The sequence below is a fragment of the Tachysurus fulvidraco genome, chromosome 17 (genome assembly GCF_022655615.1).
Source record: "Tachysurus fulvidraco isolate hzauxx_2018 chromosome 17, HZAU_PFXX_2.0, whole genome shotgun sequence".
Taxonomy (NCBI): domain Eukaryota; kingdom Metazoa; phylum Chordata; class Actinopteri; order Siluriformes; family Bagridae; genus Tachysurus; species Tachysurus fulvidraco.
Window position 1 is genome coordinate 15092490 of NC_062534.1, and position 20768 is coordinate 15113257.

Below are 20768 nucleotides of genomic sequence, written 5' to 3' on the forward strand. Positions count from 1 at the left end.
TGATCTTGTGGTCTTGTCCTAGTGTTTTGTTTCCTCTGTCTGCACAGTCTCTCGTCTTGAACTGTTTGCACTAGGTTGCACACGTTGCACTTTATGTGGCTAGGACAACTTACGTTCAAGCTCTTAGCCCTGTGTTGTTTTATGTAGCACCATGGTCCTGGAGGTATGTTGTTTCATTTCACTATGTACTGGATCAGCGATACATGGTTGAAATGGCAATAAAAGCTTCTTGACATGACAAGTGTGGAAAAAAGTAGGCATTTTGTTACAAATATCTTGACAACTCAGATTCTATGACCAAAAACATAGGGATGTGATCACAAACAAGTGGAGTATTACATTCAAGTGACAGATAAATAAATAAAAACTGTTTGGTGATCTTAAAGATTTAAACAAACTAGGAACACTTTTAGGTACACCTTACAGCCAAGTGTATTTCAAAAGGTATACAAATATTCAAAATAGGCAAACTGTTTATAGAGTCCAGATGAGCCGTCTCACCGAACTCCGTCTGATGGTCATTCAAATAATAATCTCAACACACATTGTGACACTGACATGGTAGTGGCACCTTGGCAAGTGTTGCCCTGGTATGAGTGTATCAGGCATGATCAGCAATGGACTGTACATTTTACTAGTGCTAGTAGATGGTTTCTAAACACAATTTGAATAGTTGAATTTTTTGTGACGGCCTGTTCTCGGTTCAGGAGTGGCATCCCAACAACACTGTGCCCAAGCTGTTCTGGGATGTGCGATCATCCCATCCAGGGTTTAATCATGCATCACACCCAGTCTGAGGACCTACCATGACCCTGTCTAAGATACACCGGTTACTGAAGATGGATGAATTAATGAATGGATGGATGGATGGATGGATGGATGAAAGAAGAACAGAATTTTGGGGGTTAACGAGTGATTGGAAATTGATGTTTATCTGCTTACCATTAATTTGTTGAATATATCCTGCAGCTTGTGCGAACGCCCCTTGGAGGGATCAAATAGGATAATCTTTGGTGGACTCTTCTTGACAATCGAGCCCAAACTGCCCAAAAGGAAGCAGAACAGGACGAAAGAGATGTAAATGAATAGCTTGAGGAAAAACGAGGTTATAGTGAGTCCTCCGTATCCGTACTGAAAGAGCACCGCGGCCACCGCGATGCCCAGAGTGAACGCTGGCAGGAGGCGGCTTGAGGGGCTTGGCATGGGGGCATCGCTACCACTACTGCTGCTGCTGCCAGTGACATGCATGCTGCTGGAAATGACATGGCCTCACAGGCGATAACAGGACAGACTTTATGCCCTTCGAGTTCACCCAGCTTTCATTCATTAGCCAACTTATATCTCCTTTAACGGTTCAAAGAGATACGTCCAGGCTCGACTGCTACTCAACGCCGAAAACCCAAAGGAAACGTACAGCTTTGCTAACTAGCATCTTACTTTTGTTACCTCGACGGTATCGATGACCTGTGAAGTGCTGTGCATAAAGACAGCTGGAGTTTAAAACGCCAGACTGCGTATAAACATTCTAGCTTTGGCTAGTTTAACCTCGTCTAAAAAAAAAAACAGCCGTGTTATTTATACAGTCCGAACATGTATAGAGCAAGTGCAAAGGAAAATTAACCCACTGCTATCTAAACTAAACACAAATACCAAACAGACAATTATCAGGTTTGTTTGGCTAATTTAGACGCCGGTGTTTTAAAAGCTAACGGCTATGTTCACATTAATTTACGTAGCTATGCGCGAGGGCTCAAGTTTCCAATCCTGGGAATAAAAAACAACGCAGAAAATCCTCGCATTCCGGATACGTGAAATCCGATGAAAATCCACATCTGACAGCGTTAAGACCAAATGGATATCAGAATCCAAATCGCTTTGGGTTGTGTTTAGGTTAGGATGGTTGTCGTCACGACAGCCGTTAGGCGGAGGAAACGCTTTTCCATGGCACACGTGAGCCTTATCGACCAATCAGTGATCAGAGCGAAGTCCTCGCAACACATAATGGGTCAGTCAATCAGGTCGCTCTGATCACGTTTAAAGGCAGGGTCTCCGTTGTTTAAAAGCCAATGTCGACATTTGAAATCACCAAAACAAACACGCCCCTAACCCAAATGGGTCCCACCCCTGTATTGATAGCTCCGCCCACACATACATACGTAACCCAGGCAACTACTGGAAAGAAATGTGTCTTTATCATAGCTGAATGGAAGAACAACACGATTGCAGATAAACAAACAAGCAAAAATGACACACAAGCATAATCATGCAAAGGACGGCATATACCGCATTAGTTCTGTGAAACAAAGCAAAACCAGCGTTACCCACCTATCGAGAAGGAAAAAAGCAACATCGGCGTTCAATCGCAGGCCTTCCCGTTCCTTCAGTTCTCTCCAGCGCTGAAAAGCTGATCCTATATTAACACGGGTCCTACTTCTTGCCTTATCGTAAACCTTTCTTCGCTCTCTTTCTTTGTTTTTATCCGCCATGTCAATGTTAAAACCGCTTTCTGCTAATGTCACACATGCGCACTAAACACTCTCTCCGCCCATATTGACAAGACGTCTGCTCATTGGCTACACGTTTGTTTTGTTTCTGTTTTGTTTGCCGGCCCAACGCAGTTTTCTGAAGCATTTTTCAAACAACAGAGACCCCACCTTTAATGTGATGTTTCAATGCTGAAAATTAAGATATTGTTGGGACGTATGAAGATTTAAGTTTGGTAGATAATAATAATATAAGTGAAACCAGCACTGGGTCTCTGTGCACACGTAACAATATGTCCAGGTTTGTATGGTTTCTGTCAAATCTGTATATAAGAATCACTATACAATAGAATTTGACCATCTATTCTGTGTCACAGTGACCAGATCAGTGAATAGCCAAAGATATTGTTGACGTCTGAAAAAAGCAAGTTGTGTGACTCCTCTTGTGTCATACAGTTCTGACAGTTGCCCTTCTTGCCCATGCACTTTGCATTTGGAGGAACATTCTGATCTTGTTAGTGATGATCTTGATCTTAAGCTTGTGGGATGTTTTTCCACTTTGCAGTAATGGATTTCACCTTCCTGCTAGGAATGTTCAAAGGTTTATTGATCTTTTTACAACATTCTACAGCTTTTGTCCTAAAAACATTACCCCACCAAACATATAAAATCTTCATGAGCAGTTTTTTTGGGATGCTTTATAGGGGACACACAATTACGTAGAATGTCAGTGTATTCCTTAGTATACAATTGCATTTGAACAATTTGACAATGGCCCTGTGCACAAAGTGAAGCTCATGATGACATAGTTTACCAAGGTTAGTGTTAAGGAACTCAAGTGATCTGCACAGGAGATCTGTCCTCAACCCAGTGAAAATTTTTTGGATGAACTGAACATAACAGGCTTTCTTGTCAGACATCACTGACCTTTTGTGCTCTTATTGCTGAAACAATTCCCTATAGCCATGGTTCAACATCTAGGGGAAAGCCTTCTCAGAAGAGTGGGGATTGTTGTGTAATGGTTTTGTAATGGGATGTTCAGTAGTCAGGCATCCATATAATTCAAATGTATAGTGTGCTTAAAGAGAATACGGTATACTAGAGGCTCTGTACAGCTGTAGATTTAGGCTTTATAGGTAAAAGTCAGTATGGATATATCTTTGCCTCAAGCACTATACGACATCAATTTTATGACTAATCAAACAATTGCAGGCAAGTCAATGAATCAGCACAGTGGGGCAGTGAATTGTTACAAACCCGATTCCAAAAAAGTTGGGACACTGTACAAATTGTGAATAAAAATGGAATGCAATAATTTACAAATCTGATAAACTTATTATTTTATTCACAATAGAATATAGACAACATATCAAATGTTGAAAGTGAGACATTTTGAAATATCATGCCAAATATTGGCTCATTTTGGATTTCATGAGAGCTACACATGTTCTAAACTGTTATAATATTTAAATAAAGTTGGCCTTGTCCCAACTTTTTTGAGATGTGTTGATGCCACTTATTTTTCCCTTAAAATGATACATTTTCTCAGTTTAAACATTTGATTATGTCATCTATGTCGTATTCTGAATAAAATATTGAAATTTGAATCTCCCACATCATTGCATTCTGTTTTTATTCACAATTTGTACAGTGTCCCAACTTTTTTGGAATCGGGTTTGTAAATGGCAGTCAGAGAATAAGTGAGGTTGTTTCTGTCTTTCATTCTAGACTTGTGGAAAATAATGATATATTCATGTGAGAGATCAGGAAACGTTGTGGGGTATGAAAAATAAAAATTAATGTTATCGTGCATTTGAGTTCTGTAACACTGAACTGAAAGACACAACAAACAAATGGTAAACAAAATATGCTTACAGCTTACTACAATATTGAGTTTAAAATGAGTCATTAATGTGTTTACAAATGTAAAGAATTTTACTGAAGTCTCTTGTTAATAAACAAAAAAATAAAATTAGTTATAATTAATAATAACATAAAAGCACCAGCAAATAAAACAGTATGGTTTGTAGTTTATGGATTTGTGTGCCTGTAATAAAATAATCTGTGTTTTTGTGACATCTGCTGTTTAACTGGTAAAGCTTCTTTTGTCATTACTTTTAAAGTGTCTCTCTAAACTTAATTTTCTCTCTAAACTGCCTCAAATATTTAAATTCACACATTTTATGAGTTTTATTGATATGCATACTTCATACTACGTATATTTACTGCCTATAACCAATCTATTGCTGTGCAGTTTATCATGCAGTTTATCTTTACCCCATTTGACAGAAGAAATAGAACACCAAAGTCTACCACATATATTAGTCAATAAGTTTAGTCAAGATATTAGTCAATAAGTTTCGTCGACCATTCCCAGCACAGCACCTACAGTATGTGTCACTAGAAGGTGGGTATTGGGGACAGCCACCTCATTATCGCAGCATTGTCGCACTTTAAATAACACGAACTGAGCAATTAGTATTAGAGAATGAACACGGATTTTTCAAAGATACAAGCAATAAGGCCTAATAAATAGGATTTATGTGACAAAGTCCATTACTGTGTTATATCCTATTGTCAGAGGCATAAGTTGATCAAGAAAAAAAAAATTATATACTGTACTGTATGTTCTCCTCATACAGGTCCTTTGTTCTAATAAATATGCCTGACTTACTGGATATTTGGCCTTCATGAAAAGTTTTATTTCTATCATTTAGTACAATAACAATTTTTATTTCATTCACACAAAGGCAGAAAAAATCTTAGTAATTTTTAGCTTTCTTAATGGCTTAATAAGCCTTTGTTATTTGAGGCAAACCAATTCTCTGTTAGCAGGAGGTAAAATATGACTAGTGGAATAATAAAGTTGTTTCCAGCGTCAGTTTAAGCAAAATGAGCCATATCAGCATGAGATGCAACACAGTGTTACCGATTAAATAGGACAAAAGCCTCTCCTTTATTTAAAAAAATTAATGATTACTAAACATCACACACAATCGGATACATAAATAGTCAGAAAACAGAGTTACCGTAAATTGCAGAAATTTGGAGTTTAGTAAAAAATCACCACAGATTTTTACTACTATTAGAAATAGATTGGATACAAAAGCATCCTAAGTGCAAAGTAAATAGAAATTTAAAAAGTGTAATAGAACTAAAATCATGTGTCATAATGTCATAGTGAAGTAGGTCATCAAAACAACAGGTTTCATACTTTAAATGTGCTTTAAGTTATTGTGTATGTGCCAAGCGTTGGATCATTATTTATCAACTCACACAGCCTTCAAAGTTATATGTACAGTTTTCACTGAGATTTCTAGTTATTGTTTTTCACATTTTCTGATAGAGTGTACTGAAACATAAGAATTATTATATATGTAGATCTGAGATCATCAGTTGACCATCAAATGGCCTTTTTATAGCACTGATTAAATCCATAAAGCAGTTCTGCAGGAGGAAGATGTGTGTGTTGTTTCTAAATCTGAGCAGACAGTAGCATCACCAGGATTGCCAGCACACCGCTGTAAAGCAGCATGGGCTGCACAGCATCAGCAAAGCCCGTCAGCATAAACTCCACCCGAGACCAGGAGCCATTATTGGGAAGAGGATGGATGGAAAGGGTGTTGCACATCAAGTTATACACATCCACTGATCTGATTGGCCCTGCTCGGAAATTCCTCTTGAAGGCTAACATGCAGAGATGTGACAAGGTATTAATAGAATTACAGCGTTGTTCAGATTGAACATAAGTATAGTATAAGGAAGGGTTTACATTACATAACATTACATAAAATATTAAATACATGAGGTAAATTTCATATTCATACACTTTAAGCTATCTAGGCTATACCCCATCACACAAAGGCTCTGTCCTCGTTATTGCATGTCAGGATTTGGATCTTGTTTTTAAAAAAAATCTTTTATTTTACTTTTAAGTTTATTCTACAATATATGGCCAGTTTGTGTACAGTGCCTGACACCACTAATGCTCACCATGGCTGTGCAGAGTAATTATTTGAGTTCGTATTTCCTTCCTGGCAGCTCAAACCACTCTAGCCATTTTCCACTGACCTCTATTAACAACAATGTGTTTCCACCCAAATAACTGACTCTCACTTAAGGTTTTTTTTTCTGTATCAATATTAGGAAGTGTTTGTGGATAACTGCATGAATGTTCAGGTGTACAGGTGGTCCTAATAAAGTGGACAATATATTTTTGCTTATTCTTGCCATTTCACCCACCTATAAAATAACATACAGCTATAGTGATTTATTTGGTATTTACCTGGTCCCTGAGCCAGAAAAAAGCCCCTCATGTCCAGGAACTCATTATCATAACCATGCCAACCATTTTGCCAGCCCCGAGGCTCCCCTGTATCATTCTGCCAGTAAGGCAGCTTAGCTTTGTTCTGCAAGAAGAATCTGGTTAGATTGGTCAGATAGGTTTGGTCCTTCACAGCAATGCATGAAGTAATGACTGGAGTTTTTAGATATTGGTTACAAAATGACTTGAGAAGTATTCTTCACTCAAAACTGAAAAATAAATGTAAGTCAAATGTAGTCTTAAACAAATTTCCAGTTAAAGTCATCATTCACTCCTAAATGGTCTTTTTAAATAAAACCTTCATTCAGTCATAATTTTTTTGATGGTCACAAATGATAACTAAATAAATTGGAATTTATGATGAAATGGATCAACATTTTACTCTACAAATAAAAAGGTTATAAACAGATAGTTCTGCACATTAGAGGACAAGGTAGATAATTCTGTTTAACATGGAATTTAAGATGATTTTATAATATTAAAACGTGAAAAATAAAATAAAAATAATTAAATAAATTTGAGGAAAAAACTAATTTAGTGACTGAAACGGATTAGTTTAAAATCAAGGCCAAAGTTGCTGTAGTTCCACAAATCTACAACAATCTAATTAAAAATATAGACTTATTTTTAAAGTATAATTAAATCTATTGTGTATTTTCTAACAAATAATGTTTAGGTGAAAATTAGCTTTTAACTCTTTTTTTTTCTCTTACTATCAATATCTTTGCTTGAAGTGCTTCTGCAAAAGTAATATTAACTGTGAACATCAACATTAAATTTTATCTCTGGTATCATATTTTGACATTTAGACTAGACTAGAGGCTAACCTCAGTGATGAACCATCCAGGGTCAGCAACAAGTGTTAATGGTGAGACAAATTTTCCACTTTTATAGTGATAGCGATCCAGGATCTCATGTGTCCGATACACCTTCATGTTCTGGGCTGCTTGTAATGCTGTATATATCTGAAAAGAATTACAGAAAAGTATTCTAAAAGGTATACATTCTACACTTTTGATAGTAAAATCAGCAAAATCCATCATAGCACATATATTCTGAACATTTTAATCAAAACAAATGTTGATACCAAATACAGTGCCTTGCATTGGTATTCAACCCACTTTTCCATATTTTTAGTGTTATAACCTGGAACTAGAATGGACTCATAATCATTTATTTGTGAAATAATAATAAAATTTCTGATTGCAATAGTATTCACACTTGAATTAGTTCTGGTGCCAAAAGCGTCACATGACCTCAATGTAAATACATTTATTCCTAGACAGCCTTTGAGTTTTTTTCGAAGACAAGTTCATGTATCATGAAGACAACAAAGAAATATAAATATATTTTTAACATAAAATAATATTCTAATATAATATTTTGTCTCTGACAAAGTTCTTGAAAATAATACTAAATCAAATGTTAAAAATCTCAATTTACTCCATTTTAATTCCAGATTATAATATTACAAAATGTTGAAAAGTTCAAGAGGTGAATTCTTATGTCACTGCAAGTATTTTTGTGTTTTTCTGCAAAAGGTTAATAGGTTCAACAGATGTTTATGAGGTTTATTAGAGGCCTTATGAGTTTACTAGCAAATAAGTATCTCTGCATAAATGTCTCACACAATCAACACACATTTATTCTGATTACTAGGCATAATCTAAAACAAGCATAGAACAAAGTCTACTTCTTAAGCAAAGACAAGGCCCACTTGCCACACTTATCTTAAATATCTTCTTGCTTGAGTTGTGATACAATACATACAATAACAGCAAAGTATATTTACCTCATCAAGCCTTTCTGGTTTAGGCCACAAACTGACAACTGGGCCTCTGTCCATCATCTTGATGATACTGGACATGTTTATGTAAGCATCCACCTCAATAACCTTATCCATCCAGTTGATGTCAGTCATCCCATGATCAGAGAATATGATGACATTCAACTTATCTTCCAAGTCTTTCTCCTGAAATGCACAACTGAAATCTCAGAGGTTTTCTATATAAATTATTGTCTGTTCCTGTATAAATGGAAAGCAGATCAACTCAAAAGAAATTGTACTGTATTTATTTATAGTTTATTTCATCACACACAACTTTACTACTTTACTTGTGTTTGACCTTGATCTTGCGGTTTAAAGTCTGTATTGCCATGTCCAGTGAGTGGACAGCAGTCCGCACTTTCTCTGACCCAGGACCAAAGTGGTGCCCCTCTACATCAATGTTCTCATAGTACACAGCAGCCATGTCTGCCATATTGTTCCTGATGAGGACAAATCACAGAATAAGAAAATAGAATAAACAGCTTTTTTTTTTATCTTTAGACAGCTCCCTGTTCGGGGTCGTCTCAGCGGATCACATGGTCCATATACAGTAATAGGATTGGTACAGGTTTTACGCCGGATGCTCATCTTGATGCAGCCCTCCCATTTTTATCTGGGCTTGGGACCGGCACTGACAGTTAACTCTTCAGTGACTGGGTTCGCTCCCTGCCTGGCAATCGAACCCGGGCCACAGCAATGAGAACCACCAGGAGAGAAATAATATAAACAAAATAAACCTCAGAATTAACATTCATGGGTATGTTTACCAGGCTTCGTTGTTTTGGATGTAGTTCTGCAATACAGGTATATTATATATGATATCTATCATTAATACCTTAACAAGTCGCCTGAATCCATAGTTAGCATTGCTAATACACTATGTCATAGATCTTGCCTTTGAATTAAATTTAGCTTATACTGATGGTCTGGTATGGGGGCACGGTGGCTTAGTGGTTAGCACATTTGCCTCACATCTCCAGGGTTGGGGGTTCGATTCCCGCCTCCGCCTTGTGTGTGTGTAGTTTGCATGTCCTCCCCGTGCCTCGGGGGTTTCCTCTGGGTTCTAGGGTTTCCTCCCCCGGTCCAAAGACATGCATGGTAGGTTGATTGACATCTCTGGAAAATTGTCCATAGTGTGTGTGTGTGAGTGAATGAGAGTGTGTGTGTGCCCTGCGATGGGTTGGCACTCCGTCCAGGGTGTATCCTGCCTCGATGCCCGATGACGGCTGAGGCTCCCCGTGACCCGAGAAGTTCGGATAAGCAGTAGAAAATGAATGAATGAATGAATGAATGAATGAATGAATGAATGAATGAATGATGGTCTGGTGCTGTTCATTTGTGTCTAGAGAGGTCTGTGTAAGACTTACTGTAGCACATTGAGACCATTCTCTATGGCATCACTGAGATTCTTCATGGAAGGACTGGAAACATATTTCTCACAGAATGTTGGATTTACACCAAGAATCTTCACTTCACAACCTGTACATAAACGATTTACATTTTAATGCAATAATTTAATAATAATTACATTTTTATTTTGCTGGGTACAAATCTAATTGTAATTGACAAGTTATTTTTATAGTCCTAATTTTATACACTTAAAATGCAAATGATCAGTATATCACATACACAAGTGTATTTACACACACAACCATCACTGACCTGGCCAGTAGTACATGTAGACTTTCTTTCCTAGTTTCTGCAGGGTTACCCAGATGGGTTCAGAGCCGTCCCACCACATTGGTAAGCGGCTGCCTGGATTAGATCCAATTAAAAATTCCTCTGATGAGTTTTGATCCCACATATAATTCCCTGTCATTTGGTGCACATCACAATGTCGACCTGGAACATCAAATAAATTGTTTACAAGTTGATTACATGAGAAATGATAAATATTTAAACAGTTAAACATATAGCTGGAATCATAAGATGAAATCTTTACTCTGGTACTGTCACGAACTACAGTACGAGCCGCCGCCTGAGCGTCACCATAGAGACGCATCTCCGGAGTACTAGCGCGCTTCCGGACTACACCTCCCATACACCACCAGTCCCGCTCATTATCACCGCCACCTGTTTCTCATCTCCGCTCCTTTTAAAACCACACATGAACGTGACGTCTGTGCGAGGTCTCGACTAGTCTCTGTACTGTCATTCTGAGCGTTTTCCTGTGTTCTGATTTCCTGGTATTACTCTGTTTCTGGCTCTTTGCCTGTTCTCGACTCTGATTTTTGCCTATTCTCTTATATTTGTACCTCTGCCTGTCCTGATTATTGCCTGTCTGACCACTCTTCACTCTTCTTTAAAACTAAGCTGCAATTGGATCCACAGCCGTATGCCTCCTCATTACAGGAACACTGGAAAATATTTATTTATAGCCACTCCTTCCACACACACATTGACATAGAGCAGACATTATTTTGTCACATATAAAGTACAGCACAGTATTTCTCCAGATAATCCCAGCTCGTTAGGTAGCAGGGGCCATAGTGCAGGGTCAGCCATGAATAATACTAACCTGTTGATTTATAAGGAACTGAATACAGCAATCACACTGGGAGCTTCAGAGCTGTTAAGTTGTAAAGTTATTTGCTGTGTCACTATGGTGTCCTTATCTTAGACTGTATATCATACTGTATTACAAAACATGGTGTCAGCCTTTCCATTTGCTGTGTAGCTCAAATAAAACATTTTTATGCTACTGTAAATACATTTTAAATTGATCAAGTGAACACTGTTTAAGAAATATGTTTAAAAAAAAAACACCAATTAAACTATGTATTTTTACAGCCTTTTTAAAAAAAAATCTGGCTATATTCCAGGTCTAACCTGATAGACAGAAGCTTGCATATTAAGTTGAAAGCATTTAGCTAAGTAATAAATAGTATATTACATTAAAAAGTACTAAACCCTTTAAAAAAGTGTATGTTCAGGTGTGTACTGTGTGTGCAGGAATATAGCTGAAAGCTCAGATCAGCCCATAAAATACCAAACACTGGTTTCAACTTGGACAAACTGTATAGAAGGATTAAGCCTGTAATTTAATCAAGCAGTTTCTGCCAGTTTTTCTTGCCTAATTTCAGTCTGCTTTTGGAGTAGTGGGACCACAGGCTCTCTTTTTAGTCAGGCTATGACTTCATTGTTCACTTTGCTATTGTCTGGGTGTGATTATTGGGACAGAATCAAGCCTAGGCTGAGGGTGAAATGCTTAAGCCTAATCAAAACAACCACCATCAGCAAAGCATCTCTACACAGCTGCAGTGATGGGGAAAGGCTGCACTGTGACTCTTTGTGTTAAGGTTTAGTGAGGAGGCCCAGAGAAAAGTAAGCGTTCTGTAGTAGAAAGATAGAAAAGACTGAGTTTTCCAAATATGCCTGGAAGCAAGTAACCCATCAAATAGCAGAAAACATTTATAGCAAAAAATGGACCAAATAGGCAACTGAAATAAAGTTGGGAACATGTGTTCACACAGTGATCAATATGTAAAAAGATTTAAATGTGATCTTTAGTGATCTTTCTTGCATAAATACATACACCCATCCAGAAGCCTACAATCATCTTCAATCAATCAGCTGTCATTTTGTCCTAATAAACATAACGTCCTTGTTGATTACCATTTTTCACCTTTGGATACATAATTATCCTGCTAATCATATACAGGTACCTTACATGACTCTGCATTTGATTAAATTGATTACTAGGATTAAAGTAGGGTTTAAAAAAGGATTAGCAAACACGTGCTACCTACAGAGGACAACCACATGGACCCAGGCCTGTTCATTAAATTTACTTGATTCCAGCTTTATGCAAAATAAAAGAATAAATTAAACTAGAACTAGATTTATTAAGTTCGGCACGACAAACATTGATGTTGGCTTTGATGATGCAAGTATTCGCAAAGCCGGTGCTTTTTGGAGGCGAGTGGACATAAGGATCAGTGTTACTTTTGGAAGCAAGTAGACAGAAAGCTAGGGAAGTTCCCCTCATTGTGCTGAGTGTTTTGATATGTCACATGTCCATGTTGTGCAAATTTTTTATTTTCACGTGACATCACGTGACGTCACGTGACCTCATCAGAATACCCGTGAGGAAGTTCCCCTTATTGTTCTGAGTTTTTTGATATGTCACATGTCCATGTTGTAAAAGGTTTTTTGATTTTGCATACTTTGGGGGTGGGGCTGCGGGACAACCAAAAGGCCAGTCGGTACACCAATTTAAAACTTTGTTCAGAGTATCACCCTAATGGAGCTGGCTGAGTTTGGTGTAGATAGTCCGAAAGCTTGCCGAGTTATAAACCTCCAAAGTTTATAATGGGAGTCTATGGGGAAAAAAGGCCACTTTGAGACCCGGTACCGGAAGTACCGGTACTCGGATCGCTTGGAAAAGTAATCGCAACAAACTTCAGACCAGGGTCTACAACATATTCGAATTTGGTGCATGTGGCTCTTGATAAAATTTTATCAAAGCTTATATAGGGAAACAGAATGTTAAGCCAACATAAATATCATATATGATCTTTGTTTTTTATCTTTTATTTTGGCTATCTAGCCTATCATTAACTCCATGGCATTATTTTTCATTAGATTAGCAGCGTGCTATCTAGTGCTGAAACAGTTTGAGCAATTAAAAGTATAATATAACTCCAGTATACAACCTAGTATTAAAATTTCCTACAGCTTAATATAACAGAATTTATAACAGTACAGTTCCTAATATTTTCCAAATGCCAAAAGTTGTATATTAAATCATATGAAAGAGAAGCCTCTGCCTCTAAAATTTGAATGCTAGTTTTTTTAATAAACAGGGTTTTCCTCCATAAACTATATAATATATAATTACAACTTGTCATTGCATTAAATAACAAATGATTAAACTGTACTGAATTCTGCAGTGTCCTCAAATGTCCTTAAAATACTTTAAAGTTTATGTTCTGTAAAGCTGCTTTGAGACAATGTCTATTGTAAATAAACAGTAAAAAATAGAAAAACAAACTTGAATTGAATTGAATTAAAGTCAGCTGACATTTTCTGACTAAAATCACACTTAGCTATGTTATTATTATGGAGAGTTTTGTTGAAGGATATGCCATTAGCATATGTATGCCATGTCTACATTCCACTACAAAACCTCTACACTGTCATAACAATATAACTTTCATTTATAGCACTTTGATAACGCTTTGTACTTTGTTTCTGATCTGAAGTTACTGCCAAATACAAAGCCATTTATAAATCTATAAATGGCACCAGGCTAGACTGGCCAATCTCTCTAGCTTTGTATATCAGAGCATTTATTCCTAATGGTTCAGACATTGATTCACCATGATCCTGTCCAGTACCTTATAACAAAAGAACAAATGAATGAATAAAATTTTTTTATAATAATTTAAATTTAAAAATTTAATAACGGGCATTACGGGCAATTCTTTTTCCCTGCAATTGACAAAATGTAGCATTGAGAAATACTGGTATAATAGTATTAATATAATATGAGAAAAATTATATACAAAATTATGTTATACTGCAGAGCTCCTCATTTTGGAGGAAAACAATGCAAGTCATTTGAGTTAAACTTTGAAAGAGTTTTATATTTGCCATGGTAAATTTCAGTCAAATTAATTAGTTTTTGATTCACTGGCAAGATTATTGCCTAGACAGAAACAACCATAATATTGGGTTATTAAGTATATATCCTAGATAGACACTGCTTTTCTGCCTTCTTTCTTTCAGGATGGATACAGATTCACTGATGCTATAGACTTTAAGACTAAAAACCTGTAAACGTATTAGTACTTGCTTGCAAATTCCACTTTTATATCTGTGCCGTTTGCTTTACTGTACATGCTTTTAACTTCACAATTTTCATATTAATTTTGGTCTTAAAATATTTAGTATGGTTTCTGCTCTCCTTTACATCTTTCAGCCTCTTCGTTATTGGTTGACAATTTTGTCTTTTATAGCCTTCCATTATGTTTATTTCTCAGGGACATCAGTCTGATTTGTAAATGTCAGATCACCTTGATCAAAAGAATGAAATCAGCCATAACTTTCCCTAGTCAACATATTCTGTTTACAAGTGAAGTCATATTCTGACCAGTTACTTTATAAGGAAAACATTTACACCTAATGATTAATGTAATTTCCCAAACAGTCCAATCAGAACAGGGGAAATGTGATCTGAGACATGACATTCTGTTTCAGTCCTGTCAGCTAAGAACAGAAATCCGAGGCTACGGTGGACACAGGCTGAAACTGGACAGTTGATGATTCATCTCACATAACCAAAAGCATGGTATGCCAAACACTAAAACATACAACTGGATATATTAATACCACATTGTGATAACGTTTCATGCATGCTGTAACTGCATATGTCACACCTGCTCACTGGATATATGACAGTTATACATTACATATTACATAACCTTCATTGCTTAACAGATACATATGTAACCTTCTCCAAATTAACTTTTGCAGAACTAGAGACACATAGGTGAACAGTGTAAGGTTTTAGGAATATAAAATTAAACATAGAGCCAGAAAAACAAAAATAAATCAATTAATTTACTATTGCCCTCAAATCTCTCTCTCAAATACACACACAACACACACACACACACACACACACACACACACACACACACACACACACACACATTTCTCACCGGTCATGAGGGAATAATAATTCGGGTAGGACAGACTCGGAAAGTCTGGGGTCATGTAATCCACTTTCACACCGTTATACACAATTTCTTTAAACCCCGGCAGGTTCTGTAGATCGTCCAAGTAGTCATAGCGAAAACCATCGATGAGGAAGACCAAAAGTTTATCCTTACAATGGCATCCGGATACAAACAGAAATGCCACGATGAAGCAGCACGATGAGCTCACGGTACTCAGCATGGTGCCTCGGTGAAGAGCAATCTGAGCCGAGTGAGCATGAGAAACTAAGCGGACTGAGTGCAGAGGGAACAAGTACTAAGTCCACACTGAGAAATGAGGAAGCTCTTAAGTGCGACATGCTCCATGGGGCGGAGAGAGAAAAGGAGGACCCTGAAAGAACTATAAAAACAATATCAGTAATATCGTGCTATATCTCGATCTATACATTATACATTATACAGTATTTATATACCATGATATAAATGATTGCGTATAAATATAAGACTAAATAAGTTTTTTCTTCTCAGTCCCAATACATTCATACACATCCCCTTACATGTAGCAATAAGCCTACCGTACTGTATATATTCGCATAAGCTGTATATGTATATGTAGCTGTATAGGATATAGCCAGTGGTGTAGTCTAGTTTTTTGTAGTGAGTATACTCTGACCCCCCACCCCCCCACCCCGCGCCTCATACGCACCCATCCTAGAGCAACACCCCATAGGCACCACCACACTCACTAATGCATATAATATGCATCTACATGTAATTTAGAGCATTATTAAAGACTGCTTATGTGTTATCAACATTCCAATTTATTATAAGCAACAAAAGACAGTCAGCAGATAAAACCTGTGCTCCAGGTCCCATATTCATATAACATTCATTCATTCATTCATTTTCTACCGCTTTATCCGAACTACCTCGGGTCACGGGGAGCCTGTGCCTATCTCAGGCGTCATCGGGCATCAAGGCAGGATACACCCTGGACGGAGTGCCAACCCATCGCAGGGCACACACACACTCTCAATCACTCACGCAATCACACACTACGGGCAATTTTTCCAGAGATGCCAATCAACCTACCATGCATGTCTTTGGACCGGGGGAGGAAACCGGAGTACCCGGAGGAAACCCCCGAGGCACGGGGAGAACATGCAAACTCCACACACACAAGGCGGAGGCGGGAATCGAACCCCCAACCCTGGAGGTGTGAGGCGAACATGCTAACCACTAAGCCACCGTGCCCCCTATTCATATAACATTTAAGGCTTAATGTAATCAGACAGTGGGTGGCAGCACCCATTGACTTTCACTGTAGGAAAAAATATAGACTATGAAAGTCAATGGGTGCTGCCAACTGTCTGATTACCAACATTTTTCAAAATATCATCTTTTGTGTTAACCAAATGAAAGTACTGTCTTGATATATTCTACCATACCTCAATTCTCACTCTTGTTTGACTACAAATATGTGCCTTAAACCCATCTCTGTACTCAAGGCCTACTCTCGCAGACGCTCTCATCCACAAAGCAGAGGTCACAATCCCAATAACCTCATCTACCCTCCTCTGTTGTGTAAGTCTCAAACAGTAGTGGTAGGTGGGCTCTGGAATTGTCAGTCTGCGGTAAAGAAAGATGATTTTATCTCTGCTTTAACTTCCCATTACTCCTTTGGTTTTCTTGCTCTAACAGAAACCTGGATATCCCCACAGAACACTGCTACGCCAGCTGCTTTATCCTCTGCCTATGCTTTCTCTCACTCACCACGAGAAACAGGCAGGGGTGGGGGTACAGGTTTATTGTTGTCAAAGAAATGGTGCTTTAAACCTCTACTCTTCTCTAATTTAACCATCTCTTCTTTTGAATTTCATGCCATTTCAGTTACCTCTCCTATCAACCTTGTTATCATTGTTGTCTACCGCCCTCCTGGTCCCCTAGGAAACTTCCTGGAAGAAATGGACTCACTGCTTAGTGCTTTCCCTTCTGATAGCTCCCCCCTGACAGTGCTTGGTGACTTCAACCTCCCCTCTGACAAGCTACATTCTTCTTCCCTCCTGTCTCTTCTCGACTCTTTCTCCCTCACACTCAACAGTTACATCCCCACACACAAAGGAGGCAATGTCCTGGACCTGGTTTTCACCCGTCCTTCTCCAGCTACAGATGTGACTGCTACCCCACTCCATGTCTCTGATCATCACCTGGTATCCTTCACCATCACTCTACCTATCTTACCTAAAACTACCTCTCACCCCCTCGCTCTTACGCGCCGCAACCTTCACTCTGTCTCACTTTCATCTGTAGCTTCTGGCACTCTTTCTTCCCTTCCTGATGCTAAGTCTTTTTCCTCACTACCCTTAGACTCAGCCACAGATACTTTCCTCTCATCTCTTTCCTCAACTATGGACTCCCTCTGCCCTATGTTCACTAAACCCAAGAAAACTTCTTCTTCTGCTCCTTGGCTTTCAGATGTGCTGCGCAACAATCGAAGAGAGCTTAGATCATCAGAGAGAAAGTGGAAGAAATCACAACTTGATGCAGATCTTGATTTTTACAGAACACTTCTTGTCAAGTTCTCCTCAGATGTGACTTCTGCCAAGACTTCCTTCTACAAGGAAAAGCTTGAAGCTTCCTCACATGACCCTTGGAAATTCCACAACATCATCTCTTCTCTGCTCAACCCCCCGGCTCCACCTTCTTCATCCTCCCTGACTGCAGAAGACTTTGCTTCTTTCTACCAGGAGAAGATTGAGGAAATCTGCCGGACCTTCACTTCAGCCCCGACTGCACTTACATCTCAGAGTATGGATTCCCCTACACCTTCGTTGTCACATTTTTCAACTGTGGCAGCAGAAGAGATTTTACAACTCATCCAGTCCTGCAATCCTACCACCTGCCCACTGGATCCACTCCCTACCACTATGCTCCAGACCATCTCACAAGACCTCTTGCCCTTCATTTCCACTATCGTCAATAGATCCATAGCATCTGGTCAGGTACCAACTACTTTCAAGAGAGCAAGGGTTATTCCCATCCTAAAGAAACCTGCTCTGGATCCATCAGACATCAGTAACTACAGACCGGTATCACTTCTCTCATTTCTTTCAAAAATTCTTGAACGCATTGTCTATAATCAACTGTCTGTCTATCTCTCACAGAACAACCTCCAAGATCCCAAACAGTCTGGCTTTAAAGCAGCTCACTCTACAGAGACAGCCCTTTTGGATGTCTCTGAGAAGCTACATACTGCTAGATCAGCCAAACTATCATCCGTCCTTATCCTCCTTGACCTTTCAGCAGCGTTTGATACGGTCAACCACAAGACTCTCTTATCCTCCCTCAAGAGTCTTGGGATTTGCGGATCAGCTTGGGAATGGTTTGCCTCCTACCTGGAAGGACGCTCATATCAAGTAACATGGAGGGGAGTGACATCTGCTCCACGCAGACTCTCCACTGGCGTCCCACAGGGCTCAGTACTTGGTCCTCTTCTTTTCTCCTTGTATACTCACTCTCTTGGTGAAGTTATTTCATCACATGGGTTCTCTTACCACTGCTATGCTGACGATACACAACTTATCTTCTCTTTCCCACCCTCAGATGCCACAGCTTCTGACCGGATCTCAGCATGTCTGGCAGAAATTTCATCATGGATGAAAGCTCAATCCTAGCAAAACTGAACTGCTGTTCATCCCAGGTGATTCATCCCCAGGTCACGATCTTGCTATATCCTTGCACAACGATCTGATCTCGCCTTCAGCCACAGCTCGCAACCTTGGGGTAACCATGGACAATCAACTGTCCTTTTCCTCTCATGTTGCAAATGTGACTCGCTCATGTCGGTTTCTTCTCTACAACATTAGAAGGATTCGGCCATTTTTGTCCACACAGACTGCCCAGGTACTTGTTCAGTCTCTTGTCATTTCTAGACTGGATTACTGCAATGCACTGCTGGCAGGTCTACCTATGAACGCAATCCGTCCTCTGCAAATGATCCAAAATGCAGCTGCCCGGCTTGTTTTCAACCTGCCAAAGTTCTCGCATACCACCCCGCTGCTGCGATCCCTCCACTGGCTTCCGGTAGCTGCACGCATCCGGTTCAAAACACTGATGCTGGCCTACAAAGCCAAAAATGGACCAGCCCCATCTTACCTCAAAGCCCTCATCATTCCTCGCACTGCACCCCGTAACCTCCGATCTACCAGCACTGCTCGACTGGTTCCACCATCTCTCAGGGTAAGAGGCAAGTATACTACAAGACTCTTCTCTGTACTGGCACCAAGGTGGTGGAATGAACTTCCCCTAGAGGTCCGGACAGCCGAGTCACTGGCTATTTTCAAGCGGCGGTTGAAGACCTACTTATTCAGGAAGCACTTCAACTAGCACTTCTTTCCTTATCCTTTGCATTTAAAAAAAAAAAAAAAAAAAAAAAAAAAAAAAAAAACCTTGACACTTTTTCATTGTAACTTTGAACAAATGTTTTAAACTCATGGTATCTTAAGTATGTAACCTAGTGAACCAGCATTAATGTATTCAGTGTTAGAGATTTAAGCACTTATGTACGTCGCTCTGGATAAGGGCGTCTGCCAAATGCTGTAAATGTAAATGTAAATGTAAATGTAAAGAAACTCATACAGTTTTGGAACAAATTGAGGGTGAGGAAATAACACAATATACAGTGCCTTTCGAAAGTATTCGGCCCCCTTGAACTTTGTGACCTTTTGCCACATTTCAGGCTTCAAACATAAAGATATAAAACTGTATTTTTTTGTGAATAATCAACAACAAGTGGGACACAATCATGAAGTGGAATGAAATGTATTGGATATTTCTAACTTTTTTAACAAATCAAAAACTGAAAAATTGGGCATGCAAAATTAATAAAATTATTAAATATTATTAAATACTAAAAACGTTCTGTTTTTCAAAAAATACAATGAATTCTTGAAATTTCAATGTGGTCTTTGATAAAATGGACCCAACTTTATATTGTACATGCAGTATTATATATACTGTGTAGATTGACTGCTGTAACAAAATGAGCATAAAGGTACACCATATGTTGAAAATTATTAGGACTTATTAGGATTATTATGACCCCATACACAACCCTTCCACAAAATGTTAGCACACAAGTGTCTAGAATGCCTGTGGTTGCTTTAGCATTATGATTTCTTTTCACGCTATGGGGTCAAACCCATATATCTTTCAGTGTGACAACACCCCTGTGCACAAAGCATAGTCTATAGAGCCATGGTTTGCCAAGGCTGATGTTGATAAAAATTTGCTGTATAGCAGCAAATCGGGGATCATCATCATAAAAAATTACATAGTTTTAAAACAGGATGTTCAACTGTAGTAGATAAACTGTGTCAGTAAGTTAATTCTGGACTGGTCAGTTTTAAAAAAAATTATGACAGATGATGACAAATTTGGGTCAAAAAGACCATGTAAATTAATCCTGTTCA

The 20768-nt window shown here is 38.5% G+C and overlaps 2 protein-coding genes across 2 annotated transcripts in view; both read right to left on the bottom strand.

Annotated features, from left to right (window-relative positions):
* Positions 1–1996, bottom strand: part of snx25 (sorting nexin 25) — a 34840-nt gene extending 32844 nt beyond the window's left edge. Inside the window, exon 1 of the mRNA XM_027135791.2 lies at positions 943–1996. Coding sequence (XP_026991592.1) covers positions 943–1248 — 306 coding nt within the window. The 5' untranslated portion in view covers positions 1249–1996. The remainder of the gene's footprint in view (positions 1–942) is intronic.
* A 3412-nt stretch (positions 1997–5408) lies between these two features.
* Positions 5409–15627, bottom strand: enpp6 (ectonucleotide pyrophosphatase/phosphodiesterase 6). The gene is made up of 8 exons (XM_027136196.2): positions 15301–15627; positions 10298–10477; positions 10003–10114; positions 8934–9075; positions 8600–8779; positions 7635–7772; positions 6769–6892; positions 5409–6170 (listed from the first exon to the last, which is right to left on the bottom strand). The coding sequence occupies exons 1-8, from the start codon at positions 15536–15538 to the stop codon at positions 5959–5961; spliced, it is 1326 nt and encodes a 441-aa protein (XP_026991997.1). The 5' UTR covers positions 15539–15627; the 3' UTR covers positions 5409–5958.
* Positions 15628–20768: the final 5141 nt, after the last annotated feature.

Excerpts from the sequence above, each read along its gene's own strand:
- enpp6 (XM_027136196.2), bottom strand. The coding sequence starts at position 15,538 with ATGCTGAGTACCGTGAGCTCATCGTGCTGCTTCATCGTGGCATTTCTG. Across the intron at positions 8,780-8,933 it reads CTTTAAACCGCAAGATCAAG|GAGAAAGACTTGGAAGATAA; the intron begins GTCAAACACAAG and ends TGTGCATTTCAG. Across the intron at positions 7,773-8,599 it reads AACCAGAAAGGCTTGATGAG|ATATATACAGCATTACAAGC; the intron begins GTAAATATACTT and ends AATTCTTTTCAG.